This window comes from Mus caroli, chromosome 2, assembly GCF_900094665.2.
Source record: "Mus caroli chromosome 2, CAROLI_EIJ_v1.1, whole genome shotgun sequence".
NCBI lineage: Eukaryota > Metazoa > Chordata > Mammalia > Rodentia > Muridae > Mus > Mus caroli.
In genome coordinates this window covers 113,298,558-113,320,824 of record NC_034571.1, presented here as the reverse complement: position 1 = coordinate 113,320,824, position 22,267 = coordinate 113,298,558, and the positions used below count along the sequence as shown (strand labels likewise).

Genomic DNA, 22,267 nt, shown 5'->3' with positions numbered 1-22,267 from the left:
CTCCGGGGTACTGGTTAGTTCATATTGTTGTTCCACCTATAGGGTTGCAGATCCCTTTAGCTCCTTGGGTACTTTCTCTAGCTCCTCCATTGGGGGCCGTGTGACCCATCCAATAGCTGACTGTGAGCATCCACTTCTGTGTTTGCTAGGCCCCCCGGCAAGATACAATTTTAAAATATATATAGTTTAAGCTTGTGCCCAGAAGGACTATATACCAAACCCTGGGCAGTTATCTTTAGATGAGAAAATATAGGCTAACTTTTCCTCTGTGCTTTTCTGTCTGGCTCAGTCCTTCAGGAAGCACATGTGCCGTCCAAGCAGGAGGACGCAAACACTATATAGCACTGAAGCCCTGTGTTCCTTAGAGGAGAGTTACCAAAAGGAAGGGAGTCTATTCTGTTGGCCCTGACTTCAGAAGGATGGGCCATGCAGATCTGGGGCACTAGTCAGTCTCAACATTTGGAGATGTACACACCCGTGACGGTCTGTCATCTGAGCCCCTGGGGTCCAGGTCTGAGTCTCTGAGCAGCGAGTTATCCATATTTCTCACCATCCGTGCAATCAACTCCCCCATGTTCAGACCAGAAGGAGAGGTTCCGTAAGTCATGTTCGTGCCATCCTGAGGCCCGATGGGAAGGAAAGTAGAGAACCCAGGAAAGAGAAAGAGAGCAAACAAGGGAGGGCGGGAAGGGAAGGGGACGGAAAGGGGGAGCGACACGCAAAGCAAAAGAGGAGAAAGACATCAACAGAGCGTAAATGCAGAACAGATACAAGACAATAACAGGACAGGAGAGTTCTCCCATGCGGTAACAACCAAGCCTTCCTACCCACAGGGAGAGAAAGTGCTGGGAGAGAAAGAGGCAGGAGGCGGCTTGCCCCGCCCCAGACCACTATTCCCAAAGCAGCTCTTGAGGAAACCAGGCCATGGTGGGTCCTCTCCTTGTTCCTGTCTCAGTTCATATCATCTTGGGACCCTGAGAGAGGGTCAGAGAGATCATCCAGACTGCAGCACAGAGCCCAAGGACTGAGGTGATGTCAAAACTCAGCAACTATGGAGCTTTCTAAGGGCAAAGATCCACAGCCAGCGATGTGGTTGGCTTGTGGGGCATGCTTGCGCTGAGCAGTCCGGACAAGAGAGGCCTATCAGCGGGGCCTCTGGTCTATTGCTACCAGAATTCTAGGGTTTGGAGTGTCATGGCTCATTCTTTTTCTTGGGAAGCACCCCACCCTCAGGGACACATTCCCACTGAAAAACTGTCAATTTTAAAGTTAACCATCATCCATGTTCTTTGTTTTTAAAAGCAGGACCTCACTATGCAAATCAGGTTGGATTCAACTTTTAAATTGCTGGAATTACTGCTAGTTTCTTTTTAAAAAAAAATTGTTTATTTAGTGTGGGGAAGAAGTGCATGCAGAAGTCAGACAACAGGTTTCGGGAGTCCATTGTCTTTCTACCATGTGGATTGCAAAGATCAAACTTAGGTCCTCAGGTTTAGTAACAAGTGTCTTTACCAGTGAGCCATCTCACCGATGTGGCTCTTGCCTTTACAGCATCCACCCCATCTCAGGAGGAAGCTGTGTGTTGTTGGTAGCTGAGTGAAGGGCCGCCCTGGAATCACACTTACGTCAATGGAGCAGCCCATGAGGGAACCTCTCTCGATAGCTTTCCTCATAATCTTGTACATGTCACTCGGAGCATCCTTGATCTCAAAAAACTCTGTCACCCCTCCTGTGAAGTCCTCCATGGCTTCTGTGGTGTTCCCACCTTTCAGAGCTTCGTAGGAGCCATGGAGCCTTGGAGAGAAGACAAAAGGCAGTCTGGAGTCTAGGAGTTCCAGGAAGTATGACAAGCTGAGTTAACTCGAGGCCAGAGAGGGCCAGAAGCATTGTCATGACGGTCCCCATTTCCCACAGCCCTCTTCCACTATCTGCTAAATCTAGTGGCGGAGGTGGAGGCCTAAGGTAAGAGACAACCTGGCCTTATGAATGTGCTACAAGTATATGGTTTTAAGCAAGTAAGATCCTAGGAGCTGAACTCCAGAGAAGCAACGAGCTGATGAAGAAGACTTGAAACACCATGAGGAAGGCAGGATCAAAATGCTGGCTGTAGGAAGCTGAAGACTTACTGCACACATCTTTATATCTTTTTGCTTTTATGTTTTTCAGATAGGGTTCCTACTGCCCAGACCTGATCTCAAGCTGACTCAGGCTCTTTACTGGACTCCCACAATCCACATGAGCATGCATTCACATGCCTAGCCCAATGTGAAGGAGACTTTGGCTGAATCTTGAAATCCATATCCCCCACCCCTGTAGTCCTGTTTCCCATCCTAAATGTTGCCTTACTTGGCATAAGCCTTCTCCAGGAGAGCACTCCAGAACTCATTGCGGTGGTTGGATTTGGTGAAAACCAGCTGATTGTTGTATGTTGGCAGACAGTCGTCAATGACCACATCTACCCAGTCTCCATAGCGCCAGAACTGCAAGAAGAAAGAAGCCCAGTCACCCCTGTGCACTACCTTACCCGATCCCACATCCTATAGGACTCTGAGCCAAAACCCTACCATTTCCTGGGCTTTGCATCCTGAACTTGTTCATTCTAGTCTGGCTTTTGAGTGTGTAAATCTATCTCTAACTAGGCCATGAACTTCTGCAAAACAGGAAACTGCATATCCCTTAGTATCTGCCAAAAGCCCAGCCCAGTTCTGGACATAGTAGGTCCTCTGAATATCTTAGGGCTTGAGACTTTTCTCCCTTGCCCACAGGTCTGGGACAGACCTGGTTTAAGTACATTCGTGTATCCCAAATGATTCCAGTGCACACCCAGGATTGAGAACTCATGATTAAGAAAAGCTGTAGGGCTAACTAAAGTATTTCTCTTTATCCCATTTTCTTCTTTCCTCCCCTCCCCTCCTCCTTTCCTTTCTATTGTGTTTGAGACACACAGGTCAGCAGGCAGTATCCCTTCCTCCCTCCCTTCCCATGGCATAGCGTCAAGGATGAAAAGTCGGGGGCACAGATAAACAACTTGTTTTTACTAGGTACCCATGCTAGCCTTGAACTTATCATGATCTTCCTGTCTCTGCCTCCTGAGTGCTGGTATTATAGGTCTGTGCCACCACGCCCAACTGATTTATTTATTGATTGATGATGACTAAAATGGAAAAGGGGAGTGCACTGGATATGCTGAGGTACCATAGGAGTGGGATGTCAGCTGATCAGTTTGAGTCATTCTTGACACTAGGAAGTTTCAGGGCCAGAGGCACGCTGCTCAGAACCACAGAAAGTTCCAGAGCCCCACATGCATGTCTCAGATCTGTTCTGGTCCAGCCCAGAATTTGTCTCTGCATCAAGATGATCAGTGCCCAGAAAAATTCTAATGGATAAATTAATTCTAGAACCAACACTTTCAGGGCTGGGTCAAACCAGCCACTAAATGCCCAGAAGACCAGAATTTTCTGGCAAGACCTAGAAAGGGAAGTGATAGCAGTAGGAAGGTAAATAGACTCCTATTTCAAGGGTACAGGGTCATGAGCCAGGGATCACAGAAAAAAAAAAAAAAAAACCCAACACTTTCAGGCTGAGCATCTTAAGAACCTATTTGAGGGGGCTTCAGGCAATAACATAGCAGCCAGCCAGCTGGAGGACAAAAATAGGTACTCAAGCCAGCAGGCTGGATGACTTTCTCTCCCCCTTTCTGGGGCACAGTGGAAAGTATGTAAGTTGGAGGGCACCTGCTTCTTTGCAAGCTTGTAGCTGTAAGTGGGTCATTGCCCACAGGTAGGTGCGCGGAACCTTTCCTGAGCCAGCTGGGAAGTCAAGGCCAGGAGACCCAGGGTGGGCAGACTCTGACTGGGTGGTGCTATACTTGTCTGAAAATATCTCTTGACTCAGAAGAGACTGAACGTTTCCGGGACCTTGCAGCCAAGTTAATAATATGCCTTGAGATCATTTAGGACTATGTACTTAGCCTGCTGGCCTCTCTGCACTCAGCCTGTGGAAGTTTAATGGGCCTTTCAGAGAACAGTGCAGCCAACCTCACTATGCTTTCGATTTCCCATGTAATCAGCCTTTACAAGCTAAGCTAAACGCACAGCTTTAATCTCAAGTTATGTACTCTACCATGACCATGACCTAAGATTATACACGCTGTGGTAATAATTTCCTGAAAACAGCCAAGAGGTTGGAAGCAACGGTACGCAACAACTACCCCATGTTGGAAGCCACACGTGGATGTAAGTTGATAATATGTCTGTGGGTTTGTGCTTTTGAGTGATTCTCTGGGTGACCTGAGGTCAATAAAGTGATTTCTTGTAAAAATCTGTTCAAGATTTCTGCAAAGAGTTTCTGTGCTGTTCAATGAATACAAACCAAAGCCCTCTGTTAGGCACAAATTCAGACAGACAGACAGACACACACACACTCACACACATACAACTAGGCAACAGACATATGACACAGGCACAGATGAGAACAGACACAGACATGACAGCAAACACATACATTCATTAGATACACAGGCAACAAGGACAGATGGGTCACACACACACACAGACAACAGACAGACTACAGACAAGAGAAGGTCACCTCCTTACTACAGCATGGAACATTTTGGTGCCTTCTCTGAGGTTATCTTTAACTGAGTATGGCTGCTGTCTCAACCACACCCCCATTTCCTCACCTGGAAGTGGAAGATCCCTGCGTAGTTTTCAGTGAAACTTTGATCATGGGGTATAACTCGGAAAAGCAGCCGCTCATTCAGGGTCAGGCAGGCGATGGCTGCAAGAAACCAGCAGTCCCCTGCAAGCAAATACAGACCCAGGTAGTCAGATGGGGACTTCCCCTCTGGGAAGAGCCCTGCCAGCCCCAGCCAGAAGCTCCCCATAGCTAATGACTCGGGATGCCCACTGCCCTGCTTCCTGCCTGCCCTCAACTAGGTGTGAGCCCAGGCAAGGAGACTGTCAGGGATAGGAACTCCTCAATGGCACGAGCAGCACGAGGACAGGGTAACTCATTCTCTCAGGACAGGCTTTCCTAAGTTAGGCAATGGATTCCTCCTTTAATAAAACACTTCCTGGTCATTCTCTCTCTCCATGTGCAGGGCAACCATGACATGTTGGAACAATAAATTCCTCTTGCTTTTTACATCATAAATAAATAAATCACTTCCTTCTATGGTCTCAGTAGAGACAACAGTGGTAATTATGGCTGTCCTCTGTCTTTGTAGGGTGAGCCCATTTCCCCTTCTGGCATCAAGGAAAACGGTATTAGAGAACCATCAGCTAAGCAGACGTGTGTCAGAAAGCAGGGCTGTTGGGCAGCTAGCTACCACAGAACCATTCTACACAGGTCACTAAGGCTGCCAAAGGGACATGCCTGGTACCCAGACAATTCCATAGCTCTACTGGGGGCACAGGCTAGCTGCCACACTGCTGGTGGGAAGAGGGACTCACAACCACCCAGACCCCCATCTCCCGGCCCTTACTCAGCTCAGAAGCAGTGTATTGGTTTGAGGGCTCAGGGATTAGTTTGCCCACACCCTCCAGGCAGTGTTCCTCAGGTGCCAGAAGCCACTGTACCTGAGGTGTTCTCAGCCTCCCTTTCTGGAACAAAGTGATAGGTATTTTTCAGTTGTTCCTGCTTTTTTTGGGTCAAGTCCTTTAATGTTCTCTCCAGTTTCTCTTCACAGAGCTTGCCTACAGTCTACCTAGGGAGGAGGCTTCCAGAACAAAAGATGGAGGAGAGGAAGGGACTCAGAACAGTCCAGACGACAAGGTGACAGAACCTTGTCCTCTCCTCTACATGGCAGATGCCACCTCTGCCAAAAGACTTCCTTTAGTGTGGAGATGCCTGATCTGAGGACCTGAGACTCCTGAGGCACCTCCAGATGCCACACGGAAGAAGGAAAAACCTGACCCCCTCAAGGTGTCCTTTGACCTTCACAGGTATAGGCCATGGCATGTGCACACAGATGCACACAGACAGACAGACAGACAGACACACTCATTAAATAAATAAATAAATAAATAAATAAATATTATTTTAAAATATTAGGAGATGCACTAAAAGAGAAACCAGAATTTATCCCTTCCCATTCTGAATAGAGATCTCTCAGGTTAACTAACCCTGGGTCACCTGGCAGGACATGGTGGAGGGAGTTTTCCTACCTAGATCTCCTTGGCAGATGTCAGTCCTGTTGGCTCCACCAATGATAAACCGGGGATTCTCACAAATTTCCTGTGAAAACAAAACAGAAACAACCATTGTAGGAGTCCTGGCTGAGCTGATGGCCTACTGCCATCAATGATTTACACTCACTGTCCCCCTCCCCGGCCTCCACAGCCGTCCAAGTGGAGAGCCAGCGCTCTTCTTTTAAAACCAGAAAGCTGAAGCTCAGAAGTTGGTGTATTGGTGCACAGCTGTAATCCCAGCACTGGAGGAGCTGAGGCAGGAGCTGTCCCCTCTTCTTTCCATACCATGTACTGGGTAGCATGTACCTTGAGAGGGGGGACGGGCAAGAGACTGCAGAACTTATGGCTTTGTTTTCTCTAAACCGGGGCAAAAGATGGAAGAGGAGGAGGAGGAGGAAGAGAACAATTTTCCCTTTTTAGAATTCTGGACACAGGCCTTGGCAGTTGGGGAAGCAGACAGTAAATCCCAAGTGAGCCCCACTCCCCAGTTTGTTGGAAGGGGCAAACACACCCACAACAGCAATAGTAGCAGCTGCAGTTTCCAAACCCATGGACTAAGTCACGCCCATCAGCAGCCAACAGACGGCACTCTTGATTTCATTCAGTGTCTGCTTCGTTTTAATTTTTTTTGTTTTTGTTTTGTTTTGTTTGTTTGTTTGTTTGTTTTTCGAGACAGGGTTTCTCTGTGTAGCCCTGACTGTCCTGGAACTCACTTTGTAGACCAGGCTGGCCTTGAACTCAGAAATCCGCCTGCCCTGCCCGAGTGCTGGGATTAAAGGAGGCATGTGCCACCACACCCGGCATTTTTTTTTTTTAACTTTTAAACTCATTAAAGGTTCAGTGTTTTGATTTTTAATGTTGTTCTTCACAGCTTCAAGAAACCTTGTTATTCCTGTGACGTGTTCCGTGCTAGCTAGTTTTATGTCAGCTTGACACAGTAAAGTTATCTGAAAGGAGGGAGCCTCAACTGAGAAAAATGCCTCCATAAGATGTGGTTGTAGGGCATTTTCTAAATTATTGATTGATGGAGGGAGGGCCCAGACCATCCTGGGTGGGGCCATCACTGGGCTGATGATACTGGGTTCTGTAAGAAAGCTGGCTGAGCAAGCCATGAAGAGCAAGCCAGTAAGCAGCACCTCTCCATGGCCTCTGCATCATCTCCTGCCTCCAGGTTCCTGCTCTGTTTGAGTTTCTGCCCTGAATTCCCTCAGTGATGGGCCGTCCGTTACCTGGAAGTGTGACCTGAAATAAACACTTTGCTGCCCAAGTGTCTTGGTCATGGTGTTTCATCACAGCAATAGAAACCCTAATTAGACATGTTCTCTGTCTTTCTGTCTCACTGTGTCTCTCCTTTCTCACAACTACACAATTCTCCCCAAGTGAGCTGAGCTCTGCCCCCACACTCAGGGTTGTCTCCATCCTACTACATAGAAAGGCACATCCATATCATACCATAGCTCTCCTGGCAATGAATAGGCATGAGTCAGGATTGGTATAAAGGGCTACACAGAGACACACACAAAGTACACAGACCTCTCATGCAGAATTATAAGACTTTCTGCACCCAAGGCAGTGGAACATATCAAAGTAGTCAATGTGAGCAGTGAGGAGGCATGTTTACAGTCTGTGCCTGACCTCTGCGGTCAGCCTCCTCAAAGCACATAATAAGCCCAGGGCTGGAGAGATGGCTCAGCCTTTGTTGAGCGCCTGCCTTCCAATGGTCTGTAGCTCCAGTTATAAGGGCTCCAGTGCCATCTAGTGGCCGCCATGAGTACTGCATATGGTATACACGTACTTAAATACTCAGCTACTTAAAATAAAAATTAAAAATTATATATATAAAAAACCAAACAAATCCATAAGTTCAGCCTACTCAGAAGAAAATTCGAGAGAGATGCCATGAGAGGTGTTTTACAAAATACCTGACTAGTGCTCTGTGAAAATGCACAGCTCATTGGAAACCAGGAAAACTTGAGAGGGGAGGCCAAGGACACAAGACACATAAGTGAATACAAGGGAGGAGTCTTGGAACATAAAAAGACAGAGGAAGAACCCTAAGGAAATAAAGTGTGGACTTTGTTTTCAATAACATATCGATCTTACTGATAGCCAAGGTACAGGACTGAAGGTAGCAGTCTCCTTACTTGTGGGGTATATCCCAAGACCCCCAGAAATCTGAAGCTGTGGTTATGACCAATGCCCATATAGATCATTAGACTCCTTCCTATACACACACCAATAGTTTAACTCATAAATCAATAAGAGATGACTAATACTACAATAAAATAGAATAATTAAAACAATGTACAATAGTGGAGGTTATTTTAAACTTCTGAAATATTTCAAGAATTTCCCATTTAGTATTTTAGCACCCCAGTTGACTACAGGTCAGCAAACACTGCAGAGAGTGAAAAGCACAGGTAAGAGGGACTACACATGGGAGCCCAGCACTATCTTTACAGTTTTTATGTCATCCTGTAATTGTAAAATTAATTTAAAATTTAATTAAAATTTAAAAAAGAAATTTAACTAATTAAAAATTGCATATACACTAAAGAATGTGCCTTGCAGATGTTCTGGGTTTTCACTCACACACACACACACACACACACATTCCTTGCCAGCTCTAAATATAGCAGGCTCCCTTGCAGCTATAGGCATTGCCTTGCAGGAAGAAGGGCTTTGACGTCCTCCTGCTGCCATGCTGGGGCTCCTAGGATGCCCCTTGATAGGGCAGCCTGGATCAACGGTCCAGCTGGTCAGTGGGGGCTTTTCTGTTTAAGCAGACTTGACACCATGCTAATGAACCAGCTTTGTCCAGAAGGCTAAGGCTCGCCTCCAGCCTCCTGTTGATTCACTGTTCATCCCTTCTGTGGACCTGAAACTTCAAGCCTCTGTTCTCTTCACCACTCCACTCTTCCCTCCCCAAACTCCTGGTCACGGGAAGAACCGAGCTGATTCTACCAACGAGTCTTACGGGAATTTAAATCAATGCATTGGCACTCTTAAATATAATCTCAGGGATCTAAAGGTTATCCCAACCCTCACCACGCAGTTCAGGAATAGAAAACAACATCCTTAGCTTCTAGCGTAAGAAGTTAGGTATTTGGGGCTGTGGCTTATGGGTAAGGGGGACATTAATAAGCTAGTTGCTCAGAGTTGGGGTGAATCCACAGCCCCAGGCTCTGACCACTGACCACTTTACTCCCGGTTCCCCAACATCTGTCTACAGATTCCATGCCCCCTTTATCCCTACCTTTGGCCTCTTCCAAGTGATGGCCTTCATCTTGGCTTTCTGGCTCAGCTCGTGCGAGCCAAGGGCCTGCACACCTGCTGGGAAGACACGGTCTTCAAAGAGGCACTTCTGAGCCAGACAACGTTGTTTGAGAACGACAAAATCCTGCCCCTCAAACTTGAGAGGATGTGAGACAGTGCCCTCTCCATTTCTCCTGTCCCTTTCTCGGATCACCCTGTCACAGAAGAATCCCGGCAGCAGGTAGGGCATGATGACCAACAGCGGAACCCGGCCTTCCCTGCGGCCTCTCCAGCTGCACCCTCAGCCCAGGCCTAATCCTCTGGTGAATGGCCCGGAGCCTATATAGCTCCTCCACCCTCAGCAGCTTGATGCAAATGAACACGGTCCAGAGAAAGGCTGTGGTCAGAGTCAGCAGCTTTGACCAGAGGCCCCTGAGCCCATGGTCTAGGGGCAACACAGGCAAGTCAGAAGGGAGAGAGGGAGGGGGGCGAGCCAGCCAGAGATGGCTCGGGGGACAGATAACAATGCCTTGTGGACCTTTAGGGCACCTCCAACAGCCTTGCTGGGATTCTTGCTTTAAAAAGAGAAAATATAGTTTCAGAGAGCTCCCCTTGCTTCAGCAAAAGGCATTCATGCCTTTGACACTGGCCGTCAATGGGATATAGCATGGGGCCTTCTAAACATGCTGTATACACTAATCCTATACAGGCTGCTGAATGCATAGGAGGAATCTGCTGCAAGCCTTTGTCTGGGGGTAATGAAGCCTCCTTCTCCCGATGTTCCTGCCCCACCCCCTGCAGACCTTAGGGGCTCAGATCTATGAGGATGCAGAGGGCAAGCATCCCTATTACAGTTGACTCCAGAGCGAATGCAAACATCTATTGCGTTACGATTAGCATCCCTGGGTAGGAAATGTGTGAGTTGGGAGCAGCAGGTAAATGTGGGTTGGAGCGCTTTCTGTTGTTTGTGTTTTATGTTTCACTTTGATTGTGAGACAGGGGTCTCAGGTAGCCTGGGCTGGCCTCAAACTTACTAAGTAGCTCAAGATGACCTTGAACTTTTCATCCTCCTGTCTCCACCTCCCTAGTGCTGAGAGCACAGGCATGGACTATTGCATCTGGCTGGGTGGTGCTTGGGATCAAACCCAGGACCTCACGCATACTAAGCCAGCTCTTTCCCTACTGAGTTGCATCCCAGCCTGTGTGTGCTGGGGTACTATTGCTAAGAGTGTGTGGCTTCCCCACACTGTCATTACGTTTACAGAGAGAACTGAAGACACCGGGAGGGTGAGACTGGCAGGCTGCATGCTAGGCTGTCCAGTCCCCACCAGTTCACTGACCTCTGCCTGCCTCTACTCCGTGAAACTTAAAGCGTAGTCAGAACTTCCGGCATCCACTTTAAATGCTACAGCAGTGTGAAATGCAGCTTTCCAGTGGGTGTGATGGTACAGACCTACAATTCCAGCACTTGAGAAGTTGAGGCAGGAGGATTTCTTTGAGTTATAGGCCAGCCTGGCCATTGTGGAGAGTCCTAAGCCACCATTAATTATAGAGGAAGACTGTAACAAAACCAAAACAAATAAGCAAAAGCAAACCAAAATTTAACAAACAAACAAACAAATAAAAATCCAAGTTTTTGTGGCCTAATCTCAGGATTCAAATATCCCCAAGTTGAGGTATGGGCTGGCTTCTGCATTTATTTATTTATTTATTTATTTATTTATTTATTTATTATCCTCTCTGTGTATATTATTTATTCTCTCTCTCTCTCTCTTTCTCTCTCTCTCTCTCTCTCTCTCTCTGAATGTGAATGTATTATTTGAGTGTGTATGTGAGAGTGTGTATGTGTATGTGTGTGTTTGTATATAAGTGTGTGACCAAAATCAGACGCATTGTGGGAAGGAACAGGCACAGTAGGGAAAATGAATGTATGGCCTAATCTATCAATCAAAATAAATTGCCCAAACTATACCCTTGGTAATCAACTCCTCCTTCTCTCCCATATCATAAAAGAAAGTTCCACACATGAGTTAGGTCCATGAGCACTCACACGGCCCCGCCGTCCATCTTGACATTATACCTCCCTACAATCTGCTTTACCGCTTCCCTTACAATTTAATTATCTTGCTTCTTTTGTGAATCTATGTGTACCCTTATTTTCAATTCTTTGGGTAGGAGGTCAAGACCCTGGAAACACCCAGCTCAGATGCTGACCACTGGTAACAGGGTCTCTCACTGAACCTGGAGTCCACTGATTAGCCTAGGATGGTTGGCCAGTGAACCTCATGAATGCATCTGTCTCTCTGTCTCTAGTGTAGGGATCACAGGAATACATTCTGTCACACCTGGCTTTTTAAAAACCATGGGTCCTGGGGGCAAAACTTGGGCTCGCATGATTTATACCACTTTTCCTACTGAGCTGTTTCCCCAGATCCAGTCGCTGCACTCTAAATCATTTTAGACATTAATCAGGAGACACTTAGTTCCACTAAAGTTTGAATCATTTCTATAACCAGGATTCTGTAGTAGCCGAAAATGATTCTTAACTAAAAAGTGTGTTTTCTTAAATGGGCTGGGGTATGAGAGGGTAGGATAGGGGGGCATATGAGGAGGGATGACTAACACTAAAGACCATTGGAAATGCCTCATGGAAACCTACTATTGTATAAAACTTCCTAAAATATATACATATAAAAGAGAGTTTAAATTAAATTAACCCTATAATAGAGGGCCATGCCTCCCCAGGTACTGTAGGCTATCAAATAAAAGGACCAATGCCAGGTATGGGTTATCTCTTTTCATATTGTTGGTTATTGTGGACCATGGATTCCTCTAAACATTACAGGCTAGGGCTCTTGCTCTCACGCTTGCTAGAGCTTGATAGTAAGACCTAGTCCCTGAACCCACCACACACCAGTCACAGAATGTAAAGACTCAAGCTGGTAGTAACCAGAAAGCTTCATTTCTACTGGATAGATTTTTATAGTGCCAAATTCTACTTATTCTACTCGGGGAGAAAGGTATTAAGCACTTTTATCTAGCCATGAACTCTATGAACTACAATGACTATCTTGGTAAAATGTTCCCACTCATGCGATAGTGGCATAAATGTTATGGGAGTAACCAACCACTTTCTTTTTTTGTTGTTGTTATTTTTTTGTTTTTGTGTTTTTTTGTTTTTCGAGACAGGGTTTCTCTGTGTAGCCCTGGCTGTCCTGGCACTCACTTTGTAGACCAGGCTGGCCTCTGCCTCCCGAGTGCTGGGATTAAAGGCGTGCGCCACCACGCCCGGCACCAACCACTTTCTGATTTGATTTAAAATCCAGTCCACATGATGGAACTCATGTCTGGTATTGTTAACTGAGCCAAAATCCCACGACTGATTAGGCCATAGTACCTAGTGGAGACCCTAATGCTATTATTTTGCTAAATGTAGTATTAAATTGTCCTCTATGTCCTTGTCTTTATACCCATAGATGAGTTTATCTCTCAACCTTATCAGAGAAGCCTCTTTGTGCAGTAGACAACAGCCAATACAGAGACCCACAACTAGTCAGTGTTCAGAGAGTAAGACCATGGAGTGCTTAACTCTAAAGGGAACATCTGTATCATAGCCCCTTGTCTTAAGGCTCAGAGACCTTACAGAAGAGGAAGTAAAAAAGACTCTAACAGCCAGCCGCAGTGGGTGTCCTTAGTCAAACAGTATTTGGCAGATATGACAGTATGCTTACAAATGCAAACAGTGAATATGATTGCAAACCCAAGACCTGCAGATGATCAAACCAGCCAAAAATGTCTGCATGGATTAAGGAGAAGTGGATCCCCTGGCCCTAATTGGCCATTGCCCACAGCAGTCTCAGGGTTGGTGGTGTGTGTGTGGGGGGAAGCTGGGGAACATGCGGAAGGCTGTGAGTACTGTTTCAGAGGACAGCTTCTTTGGGGCTGGCTTATATGGCTTGAATCATGGTGGGAGGGAAGGAAAAAGGACAAAGGAAAAAGTGCTTCAGCCAGATTAGTAACCGCTGATCACGTGACTTCTGAGGCTCTAGTTTTCTGATGAGGGGAACAGCGGCCTAAGTAGCTGTATCCTGACGTGGTCTTTGTCTCTATGGAACAGAGTAGGCCCAAGCCTGATTTGAGTAGGGATCGGTTCCACTCCCGCTGTGCTTTCTGAGAGCTGTCTGGGTACTGCAATGCTCTACCTCTTCTTATCTGGCTTGGGAGCTCACAGGGAGGAGTTCATGGAATGCTTCCCTGACTGAAGAATTAATAATAATTAATAGTGAGATCTTATACAATCTCAGAGAATGGAAGAAGGTCCCGTAACCAGTTAGTGAAGCTGGTGTATCAGGAAAGGACATGACAAGCTTGCCTTAATGAGCATGAATGCAGGCTGATTGGTATCTGTGGTGCAAAGGTGCTGTTAGGAGGTGTGGTCTCGAGGAAGTGCATTACTGTGGAGGCGGGGATCTGAGGTCTTTAAACTCAAGTCTGGTCGGCCAGGCAGAGTCTCCTTCTGCTGCCCACAGATCCAAATGTAGGACTCAGCTTCTCCAGCACCGTGTCACCATGTTCCCACCACGACAACGATGGACTAAGCCTCTAAAACGGTAAGCCAGCCCTAATGAAATGTTTTCCTTTATAAGAGTTGGTGTGGTTGTGGTGTCTCTTCACAGCAGTAGAAATCCCAACTAAAATAACATACTTAAGAAAACAAATGAGAAAAATAAATGGGCCAGACAGATGGCTCAGCAGGGGGAGGCACCTGCTGCCAAGTCTGATGATTTGAGTTTGGTTCCTGGGACCCACGTGGTAGAGGAAGAGAACTGACTCCTGGTAGTTATCCTCTGACATTGATGTCTGGATGCATTGCAAGGGCACATGCATGTGCACACCCACACATAACTAAATAAGTTAATACATAAATCAAGAAATAAATTTAAAAATCAGAAGTAAGACATGTTATAAGAGCAAAAGAGATCAGCAGTGTTTAGAACGACATGAGTGGGGCCGGTGAGACAGCTCAGTGGGTACAGGCATTTGCTATATCCTGACCTGAGTTCAAACCCTGGGACCCATGTAGGCGTGGATGGAGAGAACCAACTCCACAGAGTGGTCCTCTGACACACACGGATTGAGGAGCTCACATGTGATTCATATACAGATGCACACTAAATAATAATAAGTAAAAGAAGACCTGGTAGTTCACACCTTTAACCCCAGCACTCAGAAAGCAGAAGCAGGCAAACCTGTGTGTTCCAGGCCAGCCTATCTCAAAGTCGGGAGAAGGAGGAGAAGGAGGAGAAAAAGGAGGAGGAGGAGGAGGAGGAGGAGGGATAAAATAGTAATTTAAAAAAGAACGATACAGCTCTTGACTCTAGCTGCATATGTATCAAAAGATGGCCTAGTCGGCCATCACTGGAAAGAGAGGCCCATTGGACTTGCAAANACTTGCAAACTTTATATGCCCCAGTACAGGGGAACGCCAGGGCCAAAAAGTGGGAGTGGGTGGGTAGGGGAGTGGGGAGGAGGGTATGGGGGACTTTTGGGATAGCATTGGAAATGTAAATGATAAAAATATTCTTAAAAAAGGAAAGTTTTAAAGTAAAAAAAAAAAAAAGAACGATACAAATGTGCAGAAAGCATTTGTGGCTTTTTTTATAAGGCAAATGCATCTTTTCGTGGTTTCTTGGTCATTTCTGTCCCTGCCTTTCTCGTTTCCTACATTATCCTGCCAAGTCATGTCAACGTATTCACTGTGGTCCCTGGAGCCCTGTCCCTGTCATGACCCTCAGGAGGAGCTGAGGCAATCCTAACTGTTATTTCTAGAACCTTCACTTTCACCAAAACAGTTGCAGCCTCCCCTACCCTCTGCTGTCCTGGGTTGGTGGTTTGGCGCTACTGTGATTCTCTGCAGCCAGAACAAGCATCTAAGTTAGTATTAGCTTTTCACTTACCACCAGCACCACTTACTGACTGTGCTACATGTGTGTGTGTGCACGTGTGTATATGTTGGATGCCGTATCCTGTTTTATCCTTCCAGCAACTCGGTGAAAGCTGGCGTTTTCATTTGCTTTTTACAGATGAGGAAGCCGAGACCCAGGAGTAGTCAGTCACATGGTTTAGTGGTGGGCACAGTTCTGGTTCCCCTTGTTTCAAAACCTGTGTCCTGGACTTTCTTGTTAATGGCTATTACTGCCTTACTGTGGGCATCTAAGACAATGGTTCTCAGTTTGTGGGGTGAGACCCCTTTGGGATCACCTAAACCATCGGAAATATCATATTTACATTATGATCCATAACAGTAGCAAAATTACAGTTATGGAGTAGCAATGGGAATAATTGTATGGTTGGGGGTCATCACAACATGAGGAACTGGGTCAAAGTATTAGGAAGGTGGAGAACCACTGAGCTAGGACTTTAGGGACATCACACAGTATCGTGCTAAGCAGAGAGTACATTTAGCTCCTTTATGGAAAAGCAAAGTGAAACTTGGATCATTTTCCTGACTTGCTGCTAGCAGCAGACCAGGCTTCCCACCAGGTCTGCTTGTTCAAATCCTGTCTCAAACTACTGTGTACTGTGGCCTAGTTCTTCCTTCTTGTGGCTAGTGCGGTACCCAACTTCCCCTTCAACTGTCTGACAGAAGGCAGCAGACATTCTATAACAGATCGGAAGCAGAGACCTCCTGCCAACCCACTTTCATTGGGAAGGTAATTTCACTGGGAAATAAGCTATGTGGTTAAGCCAGGTTGTAGTCTGGGGCTGGGTGTCCCTTTATGTAGACTAGGTTCTCCTGGAGTCCGGATGTCTCTAAATCTGCTCACAATGATATGGGGGCAATTGTTGTTTTGATATAGCCTAGTGTTTCTTCATTTCAGAATTGAGTAGTACTGGCTAAGTAACCCCAGGCTGGGAAGACACCTCGATTATAGACTTCACTTTAGAGGCTGTGGAGCCCCAGAAGAGCCCACAATTCCCAGAGGCCTCCTGGAATCAGGAGAAAGCCCTTCCTTAAGGATGCAGATGTGTTGGCTACTGTTTGATCCCAACTGGGAACCAGTATGTCTGATGACTCGAGGCTTTCAGAGTCCTGAGCAAGTCCACAAGTATCCACAGAAGCACAGCATTGATTTGGAAGTTACCCATGAATTTAAGTAGGAGAATAACAAGTATAGAATCTAGATAATGAGGCTTGGCTATGCAGTTGAGGGCTCTAATGCCCTGAGCTGGATAAGCCCCTTCCCAAGAGTTTTGTGACTATCTGATAAAGCAACCAGAGGTAGGGTGACAACTGAGGGACAGAGGACACCACTGGATACCTTTACTGTTGTCTGGGTTGTAGCCAGATGACTTCCAGCTAGATACGAAAAGCTTTCCAAAGTGGAAATTACAGCATGTGTGTGTGGAAGGAGAACTCCTTTGCCCTTCTGATTCTTCATGTCAGGAGGAAAGCCGACTACCTCAGACTGTTGACAGTCGTTCTTCAACATTTTGCTCCTGGACTTACGTGGAGTGTTTAATAGCAGTTTTCATGCTGTACTGAGTGGCACTGTGGAGTGTCCAGGATGCTTCCCAGATGAGAGAGGTCCTGGGGCATCCAACCTTGGAGACTCATGCAGGTCTTCAACCCACAGCCTCTGAGCTGCAGGGTCTCCTCCTCTATCTCCCTCACTCCAGAGCTCAGTGAGACCTGGGCATTTTCTCTCATTTTGTTTTTCTCCACTCCAGAGCTTTCTACACTGGCATGCTGGCTCAGCACTGCCACTTCAAGACAAGATGCAGCACAAGTCTGCCCTTTTCCAAAAGGTTACTTGTCTCAAGTATTTCACAGCTTCAGTGACTGTTAGGCCACAGAGAATGGCAGGAGCAGTGTGTGTGTGTGTGTGTGTGTGTGTGTGTGTGTGCATGCGCCTCAGGCTTTTCCTAGTCCAGTTCCAGTGCGGTCTACCTTTCACTCTTGTTATATATCAACCAGCTGATCCTTTTCTTTCCTTTTTCCCTTTAGAAAACAATCATGCTTGCCTCCTATAAGAAAAGCACCCTGAGGCTGGGTGTGGTAGCACATGCCTTTAATTCCAGCACTTGGGAGGCAGAGGCAGGCGAATTTCTGAGTTCGAGGCCAGCCTGGTCTGCAGAATGAGTTCCAGGACAGCCAGAGCTACACAGAGAAACCTTGTCTCGAAAAAACCAAACCAAATCAAAAAAAAAAAAAAAAAAAAAAGAAAAGAAAAGAAAAGAAAAGAAAAGCACTATGTATTTTGTTGTTGTTAACTTGTTTTTTGTTTGTATTTAAGTGACAAGATCCTATATTGCCCAGGCTGACCTCAAACTTGAGAGTGTCAGCAGCCCTCCTGTCTCAGCTTCCTCAGTTAGCTAAGAAGCCCCCACAGTAGTAGTAGGCAGGTACCCACGAGCCTGGCTCAAGTATTCTTATAATACTTAGATTATAATGCTTATAATTATAATACTTATAATTATAATGCAGGTTGGAGAGATGGCTCATAGGTTAAAGAGACAGATTACTTTTGCAAAGGATGTGCGTTCAGTTATCAGGCAGCTTACAACAGCCAGTGAGTCCATCTTCAGCTGCCTTCTTCTGGACTCTGCATGAACCTATAGTTATGGGATTACACATACACACACACACACTCTCTCTCTCTCTCTCTCTCTCCCTCTCTCTCTCTCTCTCTCCCCTCTCTCTCTCCCTCTCTCTTTCTCCCTCTCTCTCATTCTCCCATTCGTGTTTCCTCTTGACAGAAAATTTCTGCTATGGTAAGGATTCAGAGAGAAAGTACATCTGCTAAAGACATGCAAACAATCAGACTAATTCTCTATCAGGAACAAGACTCCTGATACCCAGAGTGTATTTAGCTGTTGTTTGTATTCCTGTAATAACTGCCTTGGGGCTGGGGATGAGTTACTTCAGCCCAGATAGTGAAGATCCTGGAAGGGGCATAAGGATGGCAGGAAGCCTGCAGGTCACACAGAGAGCAGCAGAATCTAGCCAAGGTGGCTGAATTCACGCTGGTGGGCAAGAGTCTCATTAGACTCTTTCCCCACCCACTGCAGCACTTCCCTCATATTTCCCCCCACAGTGCTGAAGCCACAGTTGATCTTACACCACCAGGCTTCCTTCCAAAGTGCTTTGTGGGGTGAGGGGATGGCCATTACCCGCTATGGACTTGGAGATCAAGCAATGCTAGGATGAACACCTCAACTCAGTAACACATGGTTGTTGATTAGTGGCAGCTTAGGAAACTCATTTAAACGTCACCTTTGGAGCCTAATTCAAGAAATGTCCAGTTATGGTAATAAGCAGTAGGTCTCCTGAATGGAGGACTGAGGGGCTTCTGTCTGACTGGAGGCACAGGTGTCAGCAGCTAGGGAACTATCGAGGTGAGGGAGTGAAGGTTAGACAGCTGGGCAAAGCAAATTTAGCTGGATGTGGGCTTAAAACACTAACAGCAGGCAGCAGGGAGTAGATATGCCAGCAAAATGAAGCCCTCATCTCCTCCTTTTCCTCATAGGACATGTTTCTTCATACTCTAAGGCCTGACAGAGGTTACTATATCCAAGGAAATGTTTGGGAGAACAAATGTTTCCAAGAAGGGTTATATATTAGAAAGTTCTGGAGCCATTTCAATATACATAAGTTCTTTGTACTTTCTGGATCATAATCATGTAAAGCAAAGGGTTCCATGACCCGTTCCAACTCTGCCCACCTCTAAACCCATTTTAGAATGTTAATACAAGTATGTCCTGACCTTTAATTTTATATGTACATATGTATGTGTGCCTGAGTGCATGAATGTGTGCCACATGTGTGCTGGTGCCTGCAGAGATCACAAGAGGCACTGGATCCCTGGGAATTGGAGTTTCACAGCTGTGAGCTACCACATGTAGGTGCTGGGAACCAAACACAAGCCCTCACCAAGAGCAGGAAGTGCTCTTAATCACTGAATCATCTCTCCAACCCACTGATCTTAACCATGGAAGGACAAATTGCATTTTAACCGAGATGGTTTGAAAATTCAGGATCTTTGTTGTTGATGATGGTGAGAGGGGAAGAATATCAAACAGCCAGTCTCTTGGAGCATACTGGTCCATATGAGCTCATAGACCAGTCACTGCCACAGAACATTGCAGATTTGCAAATCTAGCTTTCAAGGTTCAAAGCCACCAGTGATTTTAGTAAAAATAGTGTTTGTAGGTTTTGGTCCCTTTGCCCTTTGAGTACAATTAGACAAAGCTTCTAGGGGTTCCCTACTTTGGAAGGCAGGGCTGTCCTGGGTCAGACCCTTAGATGTGGGTATTCATTTGCTACCATCATCTGTAGACTATTATGTTCAGAATATGTACAGGGTCTACGAATGACCACAAACAGACCTTGCTCTCAGCACCAGGAGAGGTGAGAGAAGTTGAGGGAAGTGACACTGAAGTAGACATGTAGAGAATGCAAGGCAGAGCCAATCAACCAAACCCTAGTAGAGCACTGCAGCCAGATGTTCCACTGCAGCCAGATGTTCCACTGCAGCATTAAGTTTAGAGAAGAGAGTGAAGGTGAGAGGTCAGGCACGGGTCTGCTTGAGAAGGGCTGTGCTCACTGAGGCAGCTTGAACTTATGCTGTAGGTAGTGGGGGCTGAGCGGGGGTGGGGGGCACAGTGTGTCTAAGCGCATTGCTTGGGTTGTCCATCTTGGCTTGGGACCTCACACATGTTAGGTGTGTGCTGAGCTACACCCAGCCTACTGCAGCATGCTCTTCTAAGCTGAGGACATTCATGACAGCCAAGGATGGGACTTACCAAAGGACAGCAGAAGGGGACAGGAGATAGCTCTAGTTAGTAAATAGAGAAAAACATGGCCAATGAATCCTGTGAGGAGCCCAGCATCACTTCTTTGTGAAAGGTTTCTTGCCCCTGACCTGGCCTGCTCTCTTTGATCCCATCCACTCTGTGATGACAGAGTCCTGGTGACCACTGGACCTAAATGTGCACATTCTCCTCGAGACTCTAGACTTCGCAACAGTGTAAGTTGTGGTCTCTTGTTCACAACACTCCTCCTAGTAACTTGCCCAGTATGTGAGGCTAGTGGACCTGCAACAACTATTTCTCCCTCTTTTCTGTGATTATTTTTTCTCTCTTCCCCTTTTTATGTTTATTTATTGATCGGTTAGCAGTGCCAGAGATTGCACAAGGGGCCTCTGACATGCTAAGTAGAACTCTACCACTAAGCATTACTCCTAGCCCCAGATTGTTTTGTGACTAAAATGTTTCTTGTTTCAAAAACAAGAGTCACATTGGAGGCACTATGAGAGAAGGAAGCCAGGGAAACATAATTTCCCTTCTGGTGGATCCCTGAGGCTAGCAAGCAGGGTTTCATTCAGGTTCTGTCATATGCTCAGTCTATTGCTGGGTTTTGGCATCCTAATTTATGCAGTGAGGTATAAAGGCAAAAATTCTTCTAGTCTCAATGTTATGTTATAAAAAGTAGTCTTTGCCTCTCTCCTCTTTCCCTGGCTTCTGTGTTTCAGAAATCCACGGTCCCTGGCAAATGTCCAAAACAAAAAGAACAGCATCTCATGATTTTAGCCTGAGAAATGGAAGACGTCTCAATATAGTAAGGCAGAGAGTATAGTTCTGGGCACCGTGGCACTGATTCTGGCTGGGGAAAGGATGGCCATTTTAAAGATAAATTTGGGATCTAATTACTTTCATGAACAGCAGAAAGTGAGAAAGTGAGAGAGAAGCAGCCCTGACCTTGTCCTCTTAGACTTTCTTAGACTTGACCCTGTCCTCTCCTTTTTGCACTTGCAGCCAGAGCCCAGGCCCCTGCCAGATCCTTCCCCCGTGTCCATGTGCCCAGCTGTGCTTGGGGAGGTGCTGAGTGGGAGGACTTCTCTGAGGCAAACTCCAGCCAGCTACAAAACCAGTAAGCTACTCACCGGAGGTCTCTTCCAGACGAACTGGATGGGGAACTTCTGACTGTAAAAGAGAGAGGTCTCATCCGGTGGGAACTCGGGGTCTAGATAAAGAACTTTCTTCTCTAGGCACTTCTTGCGGAGCTGCTCAAATGTCTTCTCTTTCACACCGATGATCGGAAAATTGCGGCTAATGATGGCTGAATAGATGCCACTTTGGTGTCCACCTCCAGCCTCGGTGGTCTTGCCTTGAGCTGGGTGAGGAACTGGCCCTGGGGACCTGGGCTCAGCCCCCGTCCTTGGGGCCACAGTTGGACTAATAACAGTTGGCATGGCAGGCAACTTTGGAAGGAAGACTTTTTAAAGAAAATGAGATTCGGCTACCTTCAAGGAAAGGAAGCGATTACAAAAGGTGAAGTTGAAGTGATTCTGTCATCTGAGGAAAAAAAATGGCCACAGTCTCTTCAAAGTTTAAATCCTATCAGAAAACTGACTGGCTTCTGACCAGCTAAAATAGTGAACTATGACCCTAGGGCGATAGGTTTTCCTGAGGAAGAGGCAATAAAGGATTTAGACGCAGTTTCTACCTGGGGGCCTTCAGCAGCGCGCTTGCCAGAGGGAGAAGAAGAGAGTGAGGGTTGTGTTTCAGTGACTCGCAGAAGCTTAAGTCAGGAAAACTAAAAATAGACATGAAGTGAGGTTGTGATCATGAAAGCCACAGACCGGTGCGTGGCTAGTCTGAGTGGTCTCGAAGGACCTAGCTGGAGATATTTCTGCATTGACATTAAGAACTTGGCTTGTCAAGAAGTGAGAGTGTCTGAGACAGCTGAACACCAGAAATCAGCAAAGTGTGTAAAGGACTAGGCAGTCATGCAGGCTACTGAAGCAGCAGCCGCTGGA

The 22,267-nt window shown here is 46.4% G+C and overlaps 1 protein-coding gene across 7 annotated transcripts in view; it reads right to left on the bottom strand.

The window, feature by feature from the left end:
- The window catches only part of Capn3 (calpain 3), a 40,772-nt gene extending 18,771 nt beyond the window's left edge, over nt 1–22,001 (bottom strand). For 2 of the 7 annotated variants that reach the window (XM_021182450.2, XM_021182458.2), the window contains exons 1-6: nt 9,448–9,696; nt 6,168–6,237; nt 4,682–4,800; nt 2,347–2,480; nt 1,626–1,794; nt 476–619 (exon numbers count right to left, since the gene is read on the bottom strand). In XM_021182450.2, the coding sequence (XP_021038109.1) occupies nt 476–619; nt 1,626–1,794; nt 2,347–2,480; nt 4,682–4,800; nt 6,168–6,237; nt 9,448–9,696 (885 nt within the window). Of the gene's footprint in view, nt 1–475; nt 620–1,625; nt 1,795–2,346; nt 2,481–4,681; nt 4,801–6,167; nt 6,238–9,447; nt 9,770–21,391 lie in introns of those variants that run through there. The other 5 variants (XM_021182448.2, XM_021182442.2, XM_021182471.1 and 2 more) reach the window with 5 other exon arrangements.
- Between the last annotated feature and the right edge of the window lie 266 nt (nt 22,002–22,267).